General features: G+C 33.1%; 1 protein-coding gene across 3 annotated transcripts in view; it reads right to left on the bottom strand.

The window, feature by feature from the left end:
* Nucleotides 1–22,680, bottom strand: part of LOC115212798 (E3 ubiquitin-protein ligase SMURF2) — a 117,143-nt gene extending 94,463 nt beyond the window's left edge. For all 3 annotated transcript variants that reach the window (XR_004999738.1, XM_029781499.2, XM_029781500.2), the window contains exon 1: nt 22,525–22,680. Coding sequence is in view for 2 of the 3 variants with exons in the window: in XM_029781499.2 (XP_029637359.1) it covers nt 22,525–22,570 (46 nt within the window). In the remaining variant the exon portion in view is untranslated. The remainder of the gene's footprint in view (nt 1–22,524) is intronic.
* Nucleotides 22,681–23,151: the final 471 nt, after the last annotated feature.

Here is a 23,151-nt window from a genome sequence, read left to right as displayed (position 1 = left end):
GAAACACACACAAGATTAGTACCAGAAACAAGGCTCCAGAAAACCAAATGAAAATATTACAATGGAGGTGCAGTTCAGATAAATATGTGTATGTAAAACCTTAAGCCATGACTTGGGAGTTGGTCTCACACTTTCACAAATTCTTTTAGATGCCTATGCGAGTGGATCGAGACAGCATCTTGGTTTTTTTTTTACACCCTTGACCCAGTGGAACACATTAGATGTAACAGCTGGATAGAGAAAGGGCTACACCAGCAGTTAGCTGGTACTCATTTTCAGTTGAATAGATAAGTGCTACATGAAGTTACATATCTTGCTCAGGGACACAATGCCCCATCCAGTCCATTATTTGAACCTACTACCTTTTGATTAGAAGTCTAACATCCTAACCATTAGGTCACATGTCTTCACATATCTGTGTGTGTATTTTGGTTTTCACAGCAGTGTGGCATGCAAAGGCATAGAATAAAGTACCTAACTGAAGAATATATAAGGGTTATGAAATAAGGAAGGGCATCTACCAGTAGAATACTGCCCCAAGAAGTCTTGTCTAACCCATGCTAGCATAGAAAAGGTAGATAATATATCAGTTAATATGTATTATCATTTTAATGACACTTTTCCATGATTGTATAGATCAGCTAGGATTCACTGAGGCAGATTTTCAAAGGTTGGATGCTCTTCATTTCCAAGCAAGGTATATTTTCTTTGAGTTTGGACAAGTTTCATGGAAGATTGCAAACAAATTACATAGCCTGCTTAAATGATATTGATTACTGATAGCATGTGGGGTCAAGACAAGGAGGTCAAACACACTCACTCCTTATATAGCTATAGACACATACGACAGGCTTCTTTTCAGTTTCTACCAACCAAATTCTCTCGCAAGGCTTTTGTCGGCCTGGGATTATAACAGGAGCCACTCAGCCAAAGAAATCATGTGGTTGCAAAGCAAACTTCTCAAAACTGTCATATATATATGAAGGCTTTTATGCACCATGCATCCATATGAGAGGTCCTCATAACATAAATAATGCAGTATTTGGTGTTCTAACAAACCATCCATGTTAAGTTGGACATAAAGATTGCTATTTGGTATTAATTCTGCTTCTATTACTATCAATTATTTTTTAATAAGCCTCATGGCTATTGCCACAGCAATGCCTGAAAAGACACTGAAATTCTCTATATTGTTGACAGTGAGATTTGGCTGTTATGTCATAACCTGACATCTGCCACTGAGGAGACTGGGCAGGTTTAAATCACGATCTGGTAGTACTGGCGACCATAGTAGATAATTCTGGTCAGCCAACAAATGCTTTTATGAACCATGTGTCCATGAATGGTCCTCTCAAGGTAAATAAAACAGTATTCAGTGTTCTAACAAAATGTCCATATTAAGTTGGACATAGATTACCTTTTGATATTAATACAGTTTCTGTTACTATTAATCGTACATATATAGGAATAAAATGCTTTTGGTGGTGTACAGAATAGTGCATTGGTAATAATGTTTATCAGAAATGAAGGAATTGTATCAGTTTATTTATATCCAAAATATTTGAATATATTCATTTATATTTATATTTTTCAAGGAAATGAAATAAAAGAAAGAATATTTATGTCATTACATTTAAGAATTTCTTATATAGTGCATGAAAATGCTTAAGAATGTATAGTAACCTTCAACCACAACTAATTTTATAGCAACAAATGTGGCACGGCTGGAACATGAAATAGTTTTTCCATCCTTCAACTTAAATCAATTTCTAGTGAATTTCCTACATATTTCAATATAGTTCTGAAAGAGATGAAAGACTAAACTGACCTAGATAGTGTTTGAAATATAAGCTCAATATTTATTACCAGCAGGTACCAACCAATTCTACACCAAAACTTCTTATCACAATTCCAACTGTGAGACAGCTCTAAAAACTTCAATTTAAAGATATGATGTACTGAACAATAAAGTATTAAAACATTTTACTTGTGCAACCTTTCAGTCTTTTAGGCCTAATTTTAAACTACATGATACAAAGACAACATTAAATTACATAAAGTAGAGAACGCCCAAGGGAAATATTCAGTTTAAAGTAAATTCTGACAAACTAGATTGCAAAAACAGGCAAATTCTCTCTGGCTCACCTTCACTCACTCACACACACACAAAATGGTAACTGACCTATTTAAGCACTGCTAATGTAAATAAAGGCAATTATTTTTCTGTAATTTGGATTTATACATTATTTTGAATAATTTAAAGAATCTACACTAATAAAGTGCAGCAACTAGAGGAACACTAATTTTAACATTAAAAAAAAAAAAATTAATTTACTTATTTAATGAAACATTGAAACATCATTGTCTAATTTATATATATTATAATCTGTTTAACATGAATTTTTCATATGTTAACAGAGCAGATCTATGCTCAAAGGCATTCCAGCTGTGACCATCCCATGGCTCTCCCTACTCCATAATGTACCTAGGATGTAAACCTGTGACATGACATGCTGCGATTTTTTTAGTTAACACATGGAGTTTTGGACCCCCACCCCCCACCAAATTCCACCCAGCTTTTTGTTTCCAAGTGTCTAAAAACCTTCCATCAGATTTTTCAACTTAATTTATGTTCCAAACACCAGCTTAATGACTAAGTTAGTTTACTAAATTCTTAATTATTTTCAAAATTAACTGAAACAAATGCAGTGTGTGTCAAAAGAAATATGCTAACAAAAGAGTTAAAGAAATTAAAAGTTTGACAGGTTGGTTGCCATAACTGACTTAGGACTACATATAAGTTTTTTTCTTTTTTAAAGAAAACAAGGTGTTGAATGAAATCAATCTACTATTTCTAGCAGGTTGAATGACTACAAATAGGTTCCCTTTGTTGGAATGGTTTCCACATTTTAAATGCTTTCATAATTCAACATGTACTAGACTCAATCTAGTTCCTGTATACTTTTTCAGATATCAAAGAAGCACATTTCATTAATGTGTGTGTGTGTATGTATATATATATATATATATATATATATATATAAACAAAAAGCAGCATTTGTGGCATGCAACTTTCAATTATCTGGTTGGGAGATGTTTTTTTAAAAAAATTATTTTCCTTATGTCTCTACCTTATATACCACCTAATAACTACCCTCTCAATGTTTTTCTTGAAAAAATTTTTTTTTATTATCCAGTCATCTACATTACTTTGCATGTCTATATCAACTTGCTCATCTTTCAAAGAATTTGTAAAGTAGACACAATGTCTCTGAAAATTTTAGAGAGAAGTATAGTCAATTGAACCAGCTCCAGTACTTGACTGGCACTTATGTTATTAACCCAAAAGGATGAATGGAAGGCATAGTCGAGCTTAGTGCAGTGGCTCATAAGGGGTGGGAAGAATTCCAACAGACAGGGAGTGCTGTGAAGATTGAAAGGAAGCAGACAAATTGCCATGTTTAATAAAATTAGGACAGTTTCAAACTTATCTAAAGACCATAGCAAAGAATGAAGAATTATATGAATGAAAAAAAATTTTTTTGTCTCTTGATGAATAAGGAAGAGGAGAAGGGGAACTGAAATTTGTCAGTTTGAGAACTACCCTACCAATGGGATTTGAGTTCTGACTGAATATGGCAAGGGATTTTAGATTTAGTCCATCACCACTCTACCAATCATGATAATTCATATGGTGACATTTTCAAGCTCAAATATATTCAAAACCATTTTGAATTTTTATCCACTCAGACTTGATAATATGAATTTGAACAAGATACTAGGAATCCATTACATCAACTGTAGCCCCCGCTTTACAAAACAGACCAACCATAAACAAAAAAAGAACATTATTACTGTTTGATGTAAATCAAAGAAAAAAAATCAGAAATTCATTATAATTCAAATATGAGTAAAAAGAGGCCTTGAAGTGGTTGTTGAACTTGCTGGTAAACCCACACCCTACTACCTTCAATAAAAGATATACTGGATAATGTAGTCCTCGATATAAAAAGGTTTGAAAACAAGATGAGATGCTCATGGGTGGAATATTTTTGACCATGGAGCTAAATTGCAATAATCATTTTTTCACTGGAGCTCAAGGATTCATAAGGCCAGTCACTTAGTTTCTATGATATATGACTGAGATTACAACATCTCTTCTGAATGGGGTATTTGTGCATTGCAGGGTTTGAGGTTAGCAATTTTAAGAGAAGGGGGAGTAAATTGATTACATCAACTCCAGTATTTGACAGGTACTTTTTCTATTGACCCCGAAGGAATTAAAAGGTAAAGTTAACCAAGGGAGGATTTGAATTTAGAATGTAAAGAGCTGGAAGAAATGCCACTAAGCACTTTGTCCGATGTGCTAATGATTCTACCAGCTCACTGCCTTATAAATAAAAACAATGGAGACTGGTTTTACATTAACAAGAACTAAGTGATGCAAATAACTAATAGACATAAAGTAACCAAGACTCTAGTGCAGATTACCAGAATATTACAAGAGGACCCCTCTCGTATTTATTCTAGTAGTTTGAGACATGGTTATCCAATGAAGTTTCTCCAAACTATGAAGGCACTGCACGGTATTAAGCAAAGAAAGCAGGAATTGATCAGGTGGATAATGTCACACAAAATCAAAAACCTCGACATTCTAAAACTTTTGCCTAGCTTAGGGCTGGGATAGTCTCTCAGGATTCTACCAGCTGAATCTTCTCTTATATCACTTGTGCCATATTTCCTATCAAGAATTTTGCACTAAGCATTACACTTAATTTTAATTCTACAGACTGTTGGCTAGAATTTCTCTCCTTAAAATTGATCAAATAAAATACTGATTATATACAGACACACACATATATGTATATATGTGTTTGTGTGTGTGTACAAATAATCATTTTGTCTTACTTGATTCAGTCATTAGAGTGTGACCATATTGTGGCACTGCCCTGAAGGGTTTTACTGAAACAAATCAACCCTAGTGCTTACAGTTTTTTAAAAAAGTCTGGTACTTGTAAGTTATGTGGCCGTAAACAAGCCAACACTAGTTGTCAAATACTGGAAGGAGAACAAACACAAACACATTTGCCCAACATACAGCACATTGGGAATGAACCCGAAACCAAGTAGTTACAAAGAGAGTCTCACACACACAAAATTCAAGTAAGGAACTTTATTCCACAACCATACACAGAAGACAAGAAACATTTTTGTTAGTGAAAGTGTGAATACAAAGACACACACACACACGCATACACATACACACAGAGAGGTTTCTGCACAGTTTGAGGCTATAGAAGACCCTTGCTCATAGTGCCATATCCCTGAGTGAAACCCAAAGCCAAATGATTGCAAAACCAACTTCTTAACCATGCAGACATATATAGTTGTTGGTTTATTCAAACAACTTCACAATGATGTACTCATTAAATACTACTAGTATAGAATGATACTGATTAACTTTTTGTTTTTTAATGTTAAGTTTTGGTGTCATAGCTCTAAGTCTTCTTTAAAAACACTGAAATAAATAGCTTTTAGCAGAACTCTTAAAGATAGCAAAATAACAATAATGATGGAAAAAAAAAACCCATTTAGTAACAAGCTAGAGAATTGCTATTAGTTTTAATTTTAAACATAAGATTTTAATGACTTCAACATCAGATTCATTTTGTTATGAATAGTTTTTATGAATTTATACATTAGAAATCTACTATTGAGGTATGTATTTTAGAGAGACAGACTATTTTAAATTGAAAACTATTTAACAATGAATGGGAAGTAGTGTCTAAGTAAATCAATATTTTCTACTTATTGACACAAAGCAAATTCAAAGATTTACCGTATTTTAATGTGTATAAAGAATCCCTTTTTTGTTTCTTATACATGGATAGTATAATAATCCTTTACAAAGTCTTTTTTCTAAATTTTAAACCCCCAAAATTAGGAGGTTCCTGATATATGAGGGCTCCTTATACACGTTAAAATACTGTAATTCACAACTTAAAGGCCACCATGCAGTTGAAGCAAATTTAACCACCCAGCCACTATTGAACACAGAAAGAAATATAAATATCAAACAAATACCGAAGAAAAGAAAGCATATTTCATTAGAATACATTTTAAGAGAGAACAAACAATACAACATGAAAAAGTTTATAAAAAATGATAGAGGACAGAGACAAATAGACAGAGATAGAGAGATGGGGACAGAAAGAAATAGATTAGAATTTAAAATAACAAATATTGGCTACACATAATGCCAACTAATGAGAGATGGACCCTCCCTCCCCCTTAAGCCCCAATTATAACCTATCCATTTTTTCATGGTTTAAAGCATGTAGCCACATTAATTTATTGAGATTATTGCTATTATCATTATATGTCAAATCCTGCATCAATGTGAGAAAAAAAAAAAAGTACATTTTTGTGGAGTGTTTTGTGTCTGAGAAAGCTGTTGAATTATGAGTATTTGTTCCATTTTCCTTGCTGTAGTATGCAACATGGACATTAAAAGGACATATTGCATAATAAGTAATATATAAAGTTGATAACTGATATGAGGTTTGACTGAAGCGAAGTTATATGGTGGTAATTTGTACATCATAAGAAGTTTTATGCCAGTAGAAAGTCAACAGCTGGAGATTGCAATAAAATCTCTCATCAACAGGAATGGGAAATAGTTAGGTAATCACTCACTTGATTTAAAACTCCTTCAATCGATAGTTTTCTTTTTTTTTTTTTGCAAACTACTTCCTTCCTACTCTAAGCAACACTAGTTTTGAAAGAAAGATCTATTCTAACTCATCTAGTTCCTTACTTTTAAGCAACTTAAACTAATGAACAGTAAGTAAAAACAAAGACGAAAAGAAACAACTCAGAAAAACTAATATTAAAACAGCTTAGAAAAACAAAATTAATTCATTAAAAATATCCTCAAACACAAAATGGAGAATATCACTGAACTAGAGTTGAAATTTTACAAGTCTATTGAAAGCTGTACAAGAAAAAGATTTCCTCTAATTTTAGCATGAAAAACTATATATAGCGTTGTTTACTACATCAGCAACTTTATGTAGGATGATAGTAAGGTAGATGTGATGAAAGTATATCTACCTAAAAAACATATCAAATTCTCAGACTGGTTGTTAAAGCTAGTTCATATATCTATGAATGAGTTAAGCCAGTCTTGCAATATATATCTAAGTTCCGTATAAAATTCTAGCCAATATTAACAGAAAAAAAAAAAAAAACACACACCAAAAAAAAACAAGAACAATTTAGTGATCTTAGTGAAAGTGTATTTAAAGCTAAAGCTTATCTAATAGGTACATTTCAGCAGCAATATCTTCTTAGCATTTAAAATAACTTTACATATTTACATATGATATACTTTACAAGAACAGCTTTCCCAAAATTGGACATCCTGTGAAAGTCAGTCAAACACTGTATACACAGTAAATTAATTATGTTGAATTACAATTGAATTAAATGAAATTATAAAATGATACCTTCAGGAAGTACTTCAGGAAGCTTAACAGCATTTAAGATATAAACTGTTACTGATATTAACAAAACAAGATCAGTTCTCGCGATATCCTCCAGGAAATATAACATGAATGTAGTTCAAAGTCAAACAGTTCAGCTGAAGGACTAAGAGTATCCTAATATATCTAAGATAATCTTAAACTGCTATCTCATAGTATAACACTGAAAGAATGACTATATACCAAAATTCCTTTCTACTATAGGCACAGGGCCTGAAATTTTCAGGGAATTGGTGTGTGTGTGTGTGTGTGGGTGCTATTTATTGATTACACTGATCCCAATGCTCAATTGGTACTTTATTCTGTTGACCCTGAAAGGATGAAAGGCAAAGTCAACCTCAGCAGAATTTGATCACAGAATGTAAAGACAGATGAAATGCTGCTAAGCATTTTGCCCAGCATGCTAACAATTCTGCCAGCTTGCTTACCTTCTAGATACCATAATTAAAAGAGGAAAGTATAATGGAAACATTATTATTTCTAAATCTCTCAGAGATATTCAGTAACAGGCTTATTTGCCAACATAATATGGCTGTCCTGGAAGGGATGACTGTTACATCGTTTCCAGGTGGCTATACAAACACAATATCTGTGTCCAGTTCGAAAATATAACGACACAGATATTGTGCCATATAGCCAGTTGGAAACGATGTTTCCTGGGAGCTAACAACAGTAACAATTGCCCCTTCCAGGACAGCTATATTATGCTGGGAAAATAGCCTTTAGTTAATAGTTTAATGATTTTTAAAATAAGTGCAAGGCTATAAATTTTAGAGGATGGGGAACAGTTGATTTCATCAATCCCAGTATTTGACAGATAATTTACATTACCAATACTGAAAGGTTGAAAGACAAAGTTGACTTTGGTGGGACACGAACACCAAATATAGAATGCTATAACTACATACTGCAAAATAGTTTGTCTGAGACTCTAATGATTGTGTCAATCCATCACCTTTAGATTAAAAGTTAATGATAAAAAAAAAAAAATTTCTGGCAAATTTCACAAATTTTCATTCCTGCCAATGGTTGATTATCTCTGCAAAGCCAGACTGGCAGTCATTTGTAATTCTAGGTATTTCACAAAAATGGATTCATACCCAAAGAACAAACACATTATTTCATTTATTCAATTGTAGCAAAGAAAATTTTGTGTTCAGATTCACCGTAAATCCTTTCAAAATTTGCTTTCCATTTCATGTAAATTGATATTTGCTCAACTGGAACAAGAAGTATTTTATGTACTTGGCATTGACATTGGAACAACAATAGCGTTTACTGCCACTCATTACAATAAGCTACAATAACTTTATTATGGATATTCTAATCTCTCAACAACTGCCATAAAGCCACCCACCCACTTACTTAGTCAATGGGAGCCTTTTTCATTCTTGCAAATTACATGACGGCTAGTGACAGTGACATGAAAAAACATCCAGTACACACTCACTATAAAATAATTGGCATTAGGAAGGGCACCCAGCTGTAGAAACCACATCAAAATGACAATGGAGATTGATGCAGCCTTGCAGCTCATTGGATCCTGACTGATTTATGCCAGCATAGAAAACAGATATTAAATTAATAATGATGATTCTAAATGTTGCAAAAGCAAAGAACTTATTACAAGTGTTAGTAATGTCAGACTAGATACTTTATGCTTTCTAATTCCATGACCTGCATTTCTTCATTCAAATCTGAGAGGTAGCTTTGTTTCTCTTCTTGAAGGCACCAGAAAGTTACTGTGAGTCACTTCAAGTAACTATATAATAGTTATGATAATCTTGCTTCCATTTTGGGTACTAATGACTAGATTCCCAAAAATGTCTTCTTTTTTTTTTTTAACAAGTTAGAGAATGATTTGTGGGAGACTTGACTATAAGTAGAACTAGCATGACCACAAAGGGGCTCCCTTGTTGGCTCATTATGAAATGAAAGCAAAAAATCTTGTCTTGTGAAATAAGATATTTTCACTATAACCATATATAATTCTGTTATCAACAAAATAAACTATCATTTTCCAAAATGTAAATTAATATAAAAATATACAAAATTATCATTATTATTTTTTTAATTATTATTGTTTTGAAACTACGCTTTGATAGAGTCACATTTGTCAACAAAATAACTATTAGTTTATTATTTCAGCAAGTTAGTGCTATCAATTTTTCATCACACTTTATGTGACACTTGTTCACCAAGTTCTATGGCACCACTAAAATATTTACATATATTTTATATATACCCTTTATCCAACCCATGCAGCACCATAGTAATAGAGACATCAAAAACTATGACGATGACAATTTAAAAAACAAATACATAATAGTTTGGGAATGAAATGGCAAACAATTATCACTACATTAAAGCAAATAAATTATGTCCTATTAGCGATAAAATACCATTTTCTTGTGTAAAACAAATATATGGATATTAAAGAGAAAAAACATCAGGCAGGCAAAAAATATATATATAATTACCATAAAGTATCATAATATACACACACATACATGCATATATTCACACACAGATACACACACACATGTACAAAGCAAAATACAAGCTGATCATTTACTAATGACCTTTCATCTAACAACTAAAGTTTTGACTGATTAGTAGTCAAGCACAGATTAAGCCAATCTTTAAATTAGTAGTATTCAGTAGAAAGAGGTATTATAGCTTTTGTTGAGATTAAAATGCTTCATTAAGAGAGCTCTTTAGCAACTGAATGTATCAGTACAAGGAGTCTACACATTCCATTAGCTTTTTTTTTTATATTTGTTTGTTTTGTTGTTGTTGAGAGGCTACAAAATTTTACTTATGACAATTATGCTATCATGAGTTTATAAGTTATGCAGAACAGCATTTTTCTTAATGACTGACTCCCTTCTTAGTTATTTCTTATCACAAATTCTGGAATTCTATTTTACTTTAGTCTGGACCACATCATTCCAAGATTTTCTAAGTCTCTACCAATTCCTCTAATCATAAACACCCAAGATTTATTTTTGCCTCACATTTGAAGTTTAATTATTAAGCACTTTCTTGACACAGATTCAGTCAGTCTATCTCTTATAGTAGGTATATTGTACATGTCTAACGTGTTCTCTATAGAGCTTTTGAAGATCCTCAACCTTTGTTTCTACACAATCTCACTCACATCAGCATGGTACACAATATTTCTGGGTTGTTAGCAGTAGAGGGAAGAGGTAACGAAAGAGATAAAGGAGAGAGAACAGCTACAATAAAAGCAACTCTATATTTTGAGCAAATGAAGAATCTTCAATGCAGTCACTTGACAGTCTAGAAATAGCAGCCAAAGCTATGCTGTTTAAATATCAAAGGCTTGTTGGACAAAAAAAACAAAACAAAACCCATGATTGAAAAGCCCTTGGTAATAGGTGTACTTAATCAGGACTGAACAACAATAATAACTTTCCCTAATACTCCTACAGCAGTGTTTCTTAATTCCTTTACGTACCATTCTGATTTCTTTTCCCCCCTTCATAACAGTAACAGCCATGCATTAAAGGAAAATTTAATTTAGTAGGGGGGGGAAGAAAAATGTGTGGATATTGATAATGAATTTTTCAACCTAAATATAATTCCCTTAGTGGAATCCTGAAACTTCCAAGTTTAAGAACCACTTCACTGAAGACTACAGAACCTAGGATATCCAGATAATCAATTGCTAAGAGAAATGAGGTCAAGTAAAAAAAGAATTTATTACTTTTACTGAGCTATTTATTACTACAGACAAAATGACTTCAGATGTAGATTGTCTCTGCAAGAGCTTACAATGCCACAAGTAATTGTTATAAGTTAACCAACCTGAAAGGTTACTGCTTCTTTTCAGAACCTGTTGATTTCTTCTCTACATAGTTTTGATCACTAAAACAATTCCAGCCATTTATTCGAATCAACTATTTATCTACCAGGTTTCAGACTTTTCTCAGTCCAGTACCAAGTGAGAACATCTACCATGCAGTAGTGAATTCAGTTGTAAAAGAAGCATTTGGAGTGAAAAGACAAAAATGAAGTATTAGTCTATACATTCTAAATCCTCATTGGAGAAATTTATCTACTTTATTTGTTAAATAACCTCACAGATGAATCTCACAGACCTTGTAATCATTCATTCACATCTAATTTTATTAGACATTAGATGTCTGTTGGGTCCTATATCAATCATATTGAAAGGTTTTGGATACACAAACACATACATACATACATACACATACACACACACACATATACATACACTTTCAAATAATACTTTAAATCCCTCACCCACCCCACCCCACCCAACACCAAGTTTACACATTTATTATTTTCATGTTCACATGTTCTGCCATCTTTGATAATTTATACTTGGCTTTCAATCTCACTGCTAGGTTTATTTCTACTGCTCAACTGCTGCTTCTCTTCCTACTTCTCTCAGAGATATTACTACGATGAATAACTGGTGGAACCTGGGCTTCAAACAGAAACTAAGCTTCAGGCAAAGTGCTTTCATGTAAATGAACAATTATAAGCAATAAGCACTAATGGAAAGGATCCAAGGTCACAGGTTTGAAATCCACTTGTAACGTTCAGCAGATTTTGCCTTTCCTTTATGCATGCACACATCAAGGAAGTTGAAACTATAGAATATTCATTTTCAATGTGAATTGGTCTTTGACAACCAAAGGCACTAAATGACTTGAGGCATGTAATTTCATTTGTAAAAATATTATAACCTTTTAAAGCACTTTTGAAATAGCTAAGCAAAATCCCATCAAATATATATTCCCAGCATAATTCTTATAATGCTCTGCTAAAATATAGCTCTTGATATTTGATCTAACTACTTCCTCTCACACAAGATAAAAAAAAAACTAAAATCCTAATTAAAAATCAACTAATTAATTAGACATAATAGTATTAAAATCAAATTGAGGGTATCCTGCTTAATCACTGATTTTCTGGAAGTAGAGGAATTCTATCATTTACTTTGATAAAGGGGCTTGTGTAAAGAGTTATTATTGTAATCTAAGTCAGCTCTGATTGAGCAGATGTAAAACTAAAAGCATTTCAGAGGTGACTATACCATTCTAGGAATGTTCAATATGTTCCTCATTTTTCATGACAACAGGGCATGATTTGAGGAAGATTTGAATGCTTTTTCTAACAGGTTGAGTGACCAAGTAGAAGTTCTCTTGTTGGCTCATGTACAAGGAGATAGTTTATATGTTGTAATTTAGCAATATTATTGTAAACTATAACAAAAGGATGGGGAGAAGGAGGGAAAGTCAGAGGGATGTTATAAATGGGGTTTTGAGCTAATGGATTAAGTTTTGAAAGCAGTACAAAGAGTCAAAGCAAAATTATTGGTTTGATTGGATAGGATGTACACGGAGATATGATATCATATCACAGACATATTTCTACTAGGATAACAGTAAAAGGTTTTTGGCTAATATATGACAGGAAATAATTTTCACACAAAAACGATATCCTCCCACAGTTATTCATGTATGCTAATAAGACCAAAATATGCCCAGAGTTCTTACTGTAATTATCACTGCATCTCCATTAAGTTTTAATTTTAGAGTTATTCCTTTTACCTCACTTGACAAGAATTTCCGAGCCAATGACTTATCAAGACTGATGTGCTTACAATGAAATTGAAAGTGGGCACATGAGGGCATGGGTAAAGAAATCTACCCTGTCATTTTCTTTCTGTTAGTCCTGCATTCCACCAGGACTAGATTGTTGAACTCCTAGAGAACAATGACCACTTGGATTTTCATTGGAGATTCAATTCAACTAAAAATAACATCCAACACTTGGAAGAATTGTCTAATAAAGACATTTAAACAGATCAACAAAATTAAAACTAAACTCCTAATCAACAGCTACAAAATTCCATTAGCATTAAAGAAACTGTCTTCAAGAATACTCAGGAAAATAAGAGGTATGGATTCAGTTAATGTGGGAGGAAATTGTAAGTATATGAAAAAAAGGACAGTGGAATCATAGACAGACTGATTAGAAAGTATACCATAAAAGTTCACGTAAAATAATATATCTCTTGACTTTTGAGCCTGAATTGTCTTAGAAATCTCAGAACACACAACTGCTGCAAGAACAGATAATCTACTTTAAATTTAATATATTTTTTAATATTTCATTTTGTTGACACACACACAGTTTTTGTTAAGCAGTGTCAATTTTTACAATTCTGTAAATAATAATAATAATAATAATAGTATTTTATAAGCTTAAAGCTTATAAGCGATTACCATGCAATGACTAAAGAAAATAGTCTAATAATGGGGCATATAAGCCCTTGATGGAAAAAAGTAGGTTTTCCCATACGTGTGGGACTTGAATCCACACCTCTTTGTTGTGCACTAGCGTAATGGTAGCATTCTTGTCAGGAAAACAAAGAGGTGTGGGTTCGAGTCCCATGTGTACGGGAAAAACCTACTTTTTTCCGTCAAGGGCTTATATGTCCCATTATTAGATTATTTTCTTTAGTCATTGTGCAGTGATCGCTTATAAAATACTATTAATAATATATATATATAGTGATATAAAACTATAAAGCTTTATTACATTGTCCTTTTCTTAATAAAAAGTTGGTAGGAGGTGCTTGCAGATCATGTATTAAATGTACTTCTTATCTTAACTGTGATTTTAGTGGAGGTTGGGGGGGTGGGGGTGAGAGTACATTTTATACTTAAAGCTTTACAATAATTGTGGATGTACTTGATGTGATGGGGTAGCTAATTTAAGCCCTTAGGTAGCTCAGATGACTTAGTGGATAAGTTCTACTAGTGAAATATGGACAAGTAGCACAGGAAGTAGAAGTAAGGAAAGTGTGGTGGCTAAGGCTTGAAGTACACAGAAGTCTAGGGCAAAGAATTGCATCAGAATTCTCATAAAGGCAAACTAAAAGACAAGTATAAGAAGTGTGGTGTTGTATAGTGTTAGAATATCGCCAGTGAAGGTAGGGAACCTACAATTGCTTTGCCGGACGAGCCTTGTTAACTTGGGAGAGAAGTTATTTACTTTTTTACATTGCATTCAGTGAATAATAGTGTCATTTGGTTACAGTTTACAAATGGCTCACTCACTGATTAATTACAGTTAAGAGTTACTGGTGTGTGCTTATGCAACTTGTGGACAAATACCACAAGGTATTTTTGCTTGAAAGTACTGGTATATTGGTTTTCTTGCTACTGGTATTTTAAAAAAAATTTTGTCAAGGCATGTACATTCACTCACTCTTTCTTATCTGACCAGGTACTGGTCAACCCAAGGTTATAGCAGAATGTTGCACACCAGGATTGAAACCAGAACCGTGTCTTATCCACATGGTCTCACTTGCAGTTTAGCCCCAGTAGGTATTAGCTGACTTACAGAAGATAAATGCTTACTATGTAGTGGCATGTGGATGGCACAGGTTAATTTGAGGCATGCAGGGTAAGAAATATTATGAATTAGTCACAACACCTTGCAGGAGAATTAAAGCAGTTAGATTTACTCTTCAGAATATTGGGCTTAAATGAGGAAATGATATAGATCTCTGCAATCCATATTAAAACAACCACAATCATCATTATAATGTGTATGTCAACATTGTCATAATTACAATAGCAAAACAAAATAAATATAAAAGTTGACTTTTGCTATTGAATCTTTAAAATACTACTCACACACTGCCATCTTTCTAAAATGTTAATCCCTTAAATTCAGACAGCTGCAGTGACTTGAATTCAATCTTTTGATGGATATGAAACATTGAAGCAGGTGATTTGGAGATTAAAAATAACTTCAATGTGAATTTTTAAAAGCTCATGACAGTGCAGTCAACAACATCAATGTACACGGATGAAAATTACAACACAGACAAAAGAATGACATTCACATTTTCAGAACCAAAGGAATTTATTTTGTTTAGAGAAATAAAAGGTTTTGAACATAAGAATAACATTTTCCTTCAGGAAAATTATTAAATTAGATGGAAAGTATTTTACTGAGCTACATATCTGTACTTTCAGATAGTAGTACAGTTTAAAAGCAATGAGTGCACAGTTTTATACAAACACACACACACACAAAATTGTGTATGTAAGTGTCATCATCGGTTAATGTATATGCAGGCACACATATATATATATATATATATATATTATATATATATATATATATACACACACACACACACACATACATGTGTATAGTTTATGTATATTCATAGAAACAGAGACATATATACATACAAAAATAATACATATGTTATAGATATGGTTTATTTGTTTTACAATAAACCCCAGTAGTTCTTGATTGATGGTTATGGTGGAAGAGTAGATGAATATTCATTGAATATCCAGGGAATAATTATTTACACTAACATTTGTGTAAGGACAGAGGGAGGAATTTGAAGGTCTAGTCATACTAAACATTTTAGTGGCTTCTGTGTGATACTGTTTAAGGAAAAGGGCAGTTTTTTTACTTTAGTCATTAATTAATCCTGTTGAGTAGGCGGTAGAGGGAGAACGAAGACAGTTGATGCTTAATTTTAAATATCAAGAACTGGAGGTCTTGAATATCTGATTTGTTAATTCTTAAATTAGTAGCTTTAAGTATTTCAGTGATCTATTTGTATGTGTGAAGCCTTAATAATAATAATAATAATAATGTGAGTAGATGTGTTTAAGAATTATTAATAGTTGCTCCTAGTGTATGTATATGCATGTGAAGGGTAGAGGACAGACTCCGGAAACCTGCCAGACAGTACAACTTCTACCTCCTATTTAGTTGTTGACATGCCTTAAAAATTGTAGAAGACTCTAAATGTAGTCATTATATGTAGAGAGGACAGATAGAAGAAAATACCATTTAGTAGTTATAGTAAAATATAAACAAAATAGGAGACCATATGATTTCGAAATAAAACTACTGAAGAGGTGAACGATTGAATTATTTCTTAAAAGTTTCTTTAGCCTGGAAGTTGTTTGTAGTTATCAACTAAGTAACGTGCAGCTGGGCTCAAAGTTAAATGATCACCAATCAAATATTCTAAGAGTGTATACCACAATTTAAGAATATATAAGCATGCGATAAGGCGGCGAGCTTGCAGAATCGTTATCAAGCTGGGCTAAATGCTTCGTTCGTCTTTAGGTTCTGAGTTGAAATTCCGCCGAAGGCGACTTCGCATTTCATCATTTCGGTGTCGATAAAATAAGTACCAATTAACACTGGGGTCGATATAATCGACTTAAATACTTCTAGTATGAGTTAAAAAAAAGAAAAGAAAAACTGCATCTCTCTGCCAAGCCATCAATCAGAGTGACTGAGTAGGCTCAGAAAAGCCATTCTCTGATGGACAAAACATGCTAAGGCCCTCGTCCTGTAGTGAACTGAATACGAGTAATCCAAATTCAAAATCCAAGCATGCAATATGTCCAAAATGAAGAGTCCTAAAACCCAAGTAAAAAATTTGGAAATTTCGAGTTTATTTCCAATTAGAACGATGCTTGTTTGTGCCTCTAATTTACAAAGGTTATACAGGAAGAGGGAGTAAAATAAAAATAACAGAACATGTTATTGAATCTACGAGTTGCTAGTTGAATGATTCTAAGAGCCAACAGGTTGAGACTGAGTAAATTTATACAACTAAGATGAACTGCAAACTAGCTGCAGTTCTTTCCTTTCTGAATATACAATAAGTTCAGAATTAAAAGAAGAAACCTGTTGACTTGATGCATCTATAAACACTTTCTTAAAGCACATTATGGGAATTAAGCACTTTGTTAATTTGTGTATATATATATATATATATATATATATACACACACACACATACACAAGTTCACCTTAGTCCTTATTTTTTAAAGTCTGGCACTTATCCTATTGGTTCATTTTTGCTGAAACAGATACAAAGACACAACATATATACGATGGGCTTTCACACAGTTTCCGTCTACCAAATTCACTCACAAAGCATCGGCCAGTCTGTAATAAGAAGACGCTTATCCAAGGTGCCATGCAGTTGAACTGAACGCGAAACCGCGCAATTTCAGGACATGCTTCTTAACCACACAGCCATATCTGTGGACACACACACACACACACTACTTTTGAAAAAGAAAAATATTTTATACTTTTAGCAGCATTAGAATTGGCGAGGGAAGAGAAAACGCTAAATAACATTTGATCTGATAGTTTTCTGTTTTAAAAGTTGTGGGTTCTTTTACCGATTCTAACCAGTATGTTGTGGACGTGCGGGGCACTGTCCTCAAAATATTCTGCTCAGCGTGGAGCTTTGCATTTCGAACTTATGAGGCTCATGAAATAATTATCAACAAACATACGAGAATGAAGTCAACTGAAAATAACCCCAACCACAATAAAAATGGAATTGAGCCAACCAAAACATCGAGAAAACGTTGAAATGTTGAGTTAACGAGGAAGCATACGTTTAGTGGCTTTCTGTGCTAGAAATAGCAACCATATCTTTCAAGGCTCGATTGGATTAAATAGATAGTATTGCAAGCTGGAATGCCTGGAAAATAATATAGAACTATAACTGTTCTATTCTATGAGTGTTGATCTCGAGCTAAATAACAAGAAAAGGTGGTGATGAACGAACGTTACAGATTTAAAGAAAATTCAGAGCTATTTCGCTCCAATTAAATCCTTGAAAAATGAGCGTACACCACAACCTCCCTCTCGCAAAAATCTGTTGCCACGACAGTAAGAGACTGTATAAACATCAAAAGGTTAAAAAGAAAGAAAAAAAGAATAAAATGTAGCTTCTTACTAATGTAGGTGGAAAGATGGTATAACGTTGAAATAAGTATATTACATGTTCAACATGTAATACATACAATATAATTAACGTAGCAAAAAAGTTTTGCGAGCAATTTTAAAACTTTAACAAATCTGAAGTTGTAATTATAAATGAAATGGAAATTAGTGTCGTAATAAAAAAATATATAAACCCCTGCCAAAAGAGAACATAAACAAGAGTTAAGAAAAACCCACACATTTATTTAAAGCCTGCGTGAATGTACGGTGGGTGCGTGGTAGTAGTAGCCAATCCCCGTCTTTGAATGGCGAGCTGGGAAGGAAGTGTTGAGTTGAGTTGAGTTTTACAGCTGTCGATCAGCACAATGAAAATACATCATAGTAAACAAAGATCAATGCAATGCACCAAGTAGTTAGCTAAAATGGACAGAAAGTGAGTGGGAGAAAATGGATAGAAAGAAGAAGTAGGTATGTGGGGGAAGTTATAAAGTCACCGAGCTATGTGTGAATTGTAAAGAATAAAGGTGACTGGACGCGTCATAGTTTAGCCCTGACGAGCAGATCAAAAACATTCCGGCCGAGATCATCTTGTCTTTTTATGGGTACGTGGAGGACTACTTTCCTTTACTTCTCCAAAACGGTGGAGCATAATTCGAGGGGAATTTTGCTGCTATTTCTAGCATGCCAATTTCATCATGTACCCTCGTAGCTACAAGCAGATGCGTTTATGTAGATATAAATACATACATAGATGTATAAATGAATTTGATCAATCGACATACAGAAAACAACAGCTAAATCTCTCTCAAAATTATCCGCAGACAGTTTTAAGAAACCTGAACACATGTACTAGGAAATGTAGTCCTAGCTATCTCCATACTACGTTTGAAAACAAGGCAAGATGGTCATGGCCAAAAAGGCTTTTGATCACAGGTCCAGTCATATTACAGCTGACCTGGAGGCCAAGCAGCAACGACTGCAAGATAAATCGACTTCTAATATAATAATAGCCAAGACTGATCAGACTGGTTGACTACTGACGTGTGTATGGATGGGTGTGAGCGTGTGTGAATGCAGTCATGTCTTTTGAGGAATAAACAGATAGTAAAAGGTGAGAAAGTACACGGCAACGCCAAACAAAACACGAGTGTTTATAATGTTCACATTGTCTATAAAAACACGGCGGCTACCACCACCACCACCATCATCATCATCATCAAAGTGAGACTAAAGCAGTGACTAGATAAATCACAGTTATTATTTTACAAAGTATTTTGCAAACTATATTTAAAGAATAATGAATAGGCGAAATAGCGGACATGCCCATTAGACAAACAAAATATAAACCATAAGTGAAAGGTTGGTTTTAGGTGATAAGACGTATATATATCCACGTAATGTGTGAGCATATATATGTGTGTGTATATATATTATATATAATATACACACACAACTGCAGGCGTGCATGCGTCTTGAAATAACTACATATGTAATAGGTTATTTAAAAGAGAATATTCTTTCTAACACATGTTCATATGAGACTAAATAATTTGCCTCTATTAAATATATACAGTATACACACGTAAATATATATAATGCATATACAGCATAAACAAATATATAATATATATACAGTGTAAACACAAATATATAATATACATATATGTATATAGTTTAAACACACACACACACACATATATATACACATATATACAGTTTAAACACACACACATATATATATATATATATATATACACATATATACAGTTTAAACACGTAAATATATAGAGAGTATAATCACGTAAATATACATAGTGTAAACACGTAAATGTAATATATGTATATATTTATGCACAAACATCGTATGTTTGTGCGTGTGTATATATATGTATATATATATATATATATACACACACAACTGCAGGCGTGCATGCGTCTTGAAATAACTACATATGTAATAGGTTATTTAAAAGAGAATATTCTTTCTAACACATGTTCATATGAGATTAAATAATTTGCCTCTATTAAATATATACAGTATACACACGTAAATATATATAATGCATATACAGCATAAACAAATATATAATATATATACAGTGTAAACACAAATATATAATATACATATATGTATATAGTTTAAACACACACACACACATATATATATATATATATATACACATATATACAGTTTAAACACACACACATATATATATATATATATATACACATATATACAGTTTAAACACGTAAATATATAGAGAGTATAATCACGTAAATATACATAGTGTAAACACGTAAATGTAATATATGTATATATTTATGCACACACATCGTATGTTTGTGTGTGTGTATGTATATATATGTATATATATAATATACACATGTATATTTATATATAATATATAACTTTCAAACCAACGAAACAAAAGGCTACCATCGTAATCTAGCAGTTTGTCAGAGACATAATGGTAGAAGAGACAGCAGTAATAACAAGCTAGAGAGAACCCTTAAATGTAGGGAAGAGTTGCATATAATGTAACAAGTCAAATTTAAGAACTCTGAAGAGGAAAGAGAGAGACAGACAGAAAGAGAGAGTTAGTTTTAAAGTAGTTTATTGATTGAACATGTACTACTAATTGCGGTTAATTTAGAAGGATCATTAATATTGTTTAGTTAATATTTGTTGTTTGTTGGTCTGGCAAATCTTATTCCTTGATCTATTTGCTGTTGCTTGGCCCCCAACTGAACTCTGATCGAACAGATAAACCTATAAGCAAAGGCTTCCCACCCATGACCATTCCATTAAAAAAAAAATTTTTTTTGTATACACCAGGGACTGCAATGCTTTAACGTTCCTTTTTAAGGCGGTAAGATGGACTTTGAGGGATATTTGGCAGCTGCATTTAGCAAATCGAGCGACTCTGCAGAGGCTCCCTCGAAGCTCGATCTTAGATGTTGATCTGTCTACTTCAAAAGAAAATCACCGATACTGTATACACACATATACATTTGCATTATTGTTTTTAGCCGGAAAACATTAAAAACAACCGAAGAAATTCTAAATTCTTGTTTAGAGAATACACACACACACACACACACATATATATAAAACAATAAATCTATCTGAACTCCTAAGACGATATAAAACATGAATGATAAACTATATAAAAGATAATTAGAATTTTCATTTTAATCACAATTAAAGAAAGTACTAGTGTGTACAGCTCCACACATACACACCTGCTTCCTCTGTATGTATATATTACGTGCACACTCCCTATACTCCGAGTTTCACTAATCTTAAAACTTCGGGTAGTAACAAATTATATATATATATATATATACACACACACACATTCTTACATATTTCGTACTTTTACCTCTTGTTTGTAAACTCGCACGTAGTTACACATTATAAATATATACATGTATATTTATATATACCTACACCGATACACATATGTGATTTCTGCAGTCTGATTGTCTGAGACAAACGTGGATATGACTAAACCAACACATTACACAGACACAGACACACTTTCACCCACGTATCTAATTACCAACCGTGAAGAAGGGGTGTGTAAGTTCATAGAAATTATAAACTAAGACAACCACGATGGTGTGTGTGTGTGTGTATGTTAAGAATAAATATGATCGCAGATAATCTCAATACAGACTAGTTAAAAGCCATCTCCTAAAGCACCTTATTGTTAGCATTACTTCTAATAGTAGCATTATGATTAAGATAAACAATACACTTTAGCCATTTCATTTAAATGGAAACAGAATAAGGCACAAAGAACTTTCTTTTAGAGCCTCAAAAGAACACCAGATCGGGGTATATGTGTGCGTATTTATATATATATGTATATATATATATATGCTTTTATTCATGTAGAATAAAAACTGAGATCTAATAAAGAAAATTAGCAATGATGAATTACTATAATTTTCCCCCTTTAATATTTTTCTTGGCCTAAATTTAGTAGTCTTACGTTGTTATAAGTTTAGGCTATCCCTAATAATAAAAAAAAAAGCGGCGGCCATATTTTTAATACATATGCGTGGTGGTAGGCACTTAATATAACACATTGTAAGTTAGACTGACTACTTAGTGCTTCATACCTTCAGGCTAATATGATTTGTTGATGGACAGAGTAAATGTAAGTAAACCTACCTGTAAGTCTGACTTTCATAGGGCCACTGTGTCCGTTACTAGCCATGATAGCGGAGAAAATCCGTAGAGAACATATCCTTCCTTCCTCACTATATACTACTGCGCGTGGTGTTGTGTGTTTCCTCGTTTGGGCCTGCTACATGACCTCTCGTATGCAAATGAGAAGCGACACGGATTGGTGACCTCTCGCGTATGCAAATCCGTAGTGACACGGACTGATGACCTCTCGTGTATGCAAATTAGCGAGGATACGAAAAGTTTAGGAAATAAACGGTTTGTGTCACACAAAACATCGATGTTTTTGAGTGAATAAATAGAAACGGAATCTGAACGGATAAAAGAAAGAAGAAACATAAAACTACTAGAACTACTGCAGTTGAAAACTCACTTATTAATACTACAGTTAGCTTCATGAGCTAACGAAAGAGACTCTACGTGGTCGCTCAACTTACTAGAAATAACAGTCAAAATTCCGTAAAATCATATTCTTAAAGGAAAGGAAGAACGTAATTAAGTTTTTGATACACTATTGCGGAAAAAAAAAAAAGAAAGGAAAAGAAGAAAAATATTGGTGAGCATTAGCATTCGGATGGAATGTCTTTGATCGGAAATCAACTCGATAATATT

The sequence above is a fragment of the Octopus sinensis genome, linkage group LG6, assembly GCF_006345805.1.
Source record: "Octopus sinensis linkage group LG6, ASM634580v1, whole genome shotgun sequence".
Lineage (NCBI taxonomy): Eukaryota > Metazoa > Mollusca > Cephalopoda > Octopoda > Octopodidae > Octopus > Octopus sinensis.
Note: the sequence above shows the minus strand (reverse complement) of the source record. Positions and strands in the feature narration are given on the sequence as shown.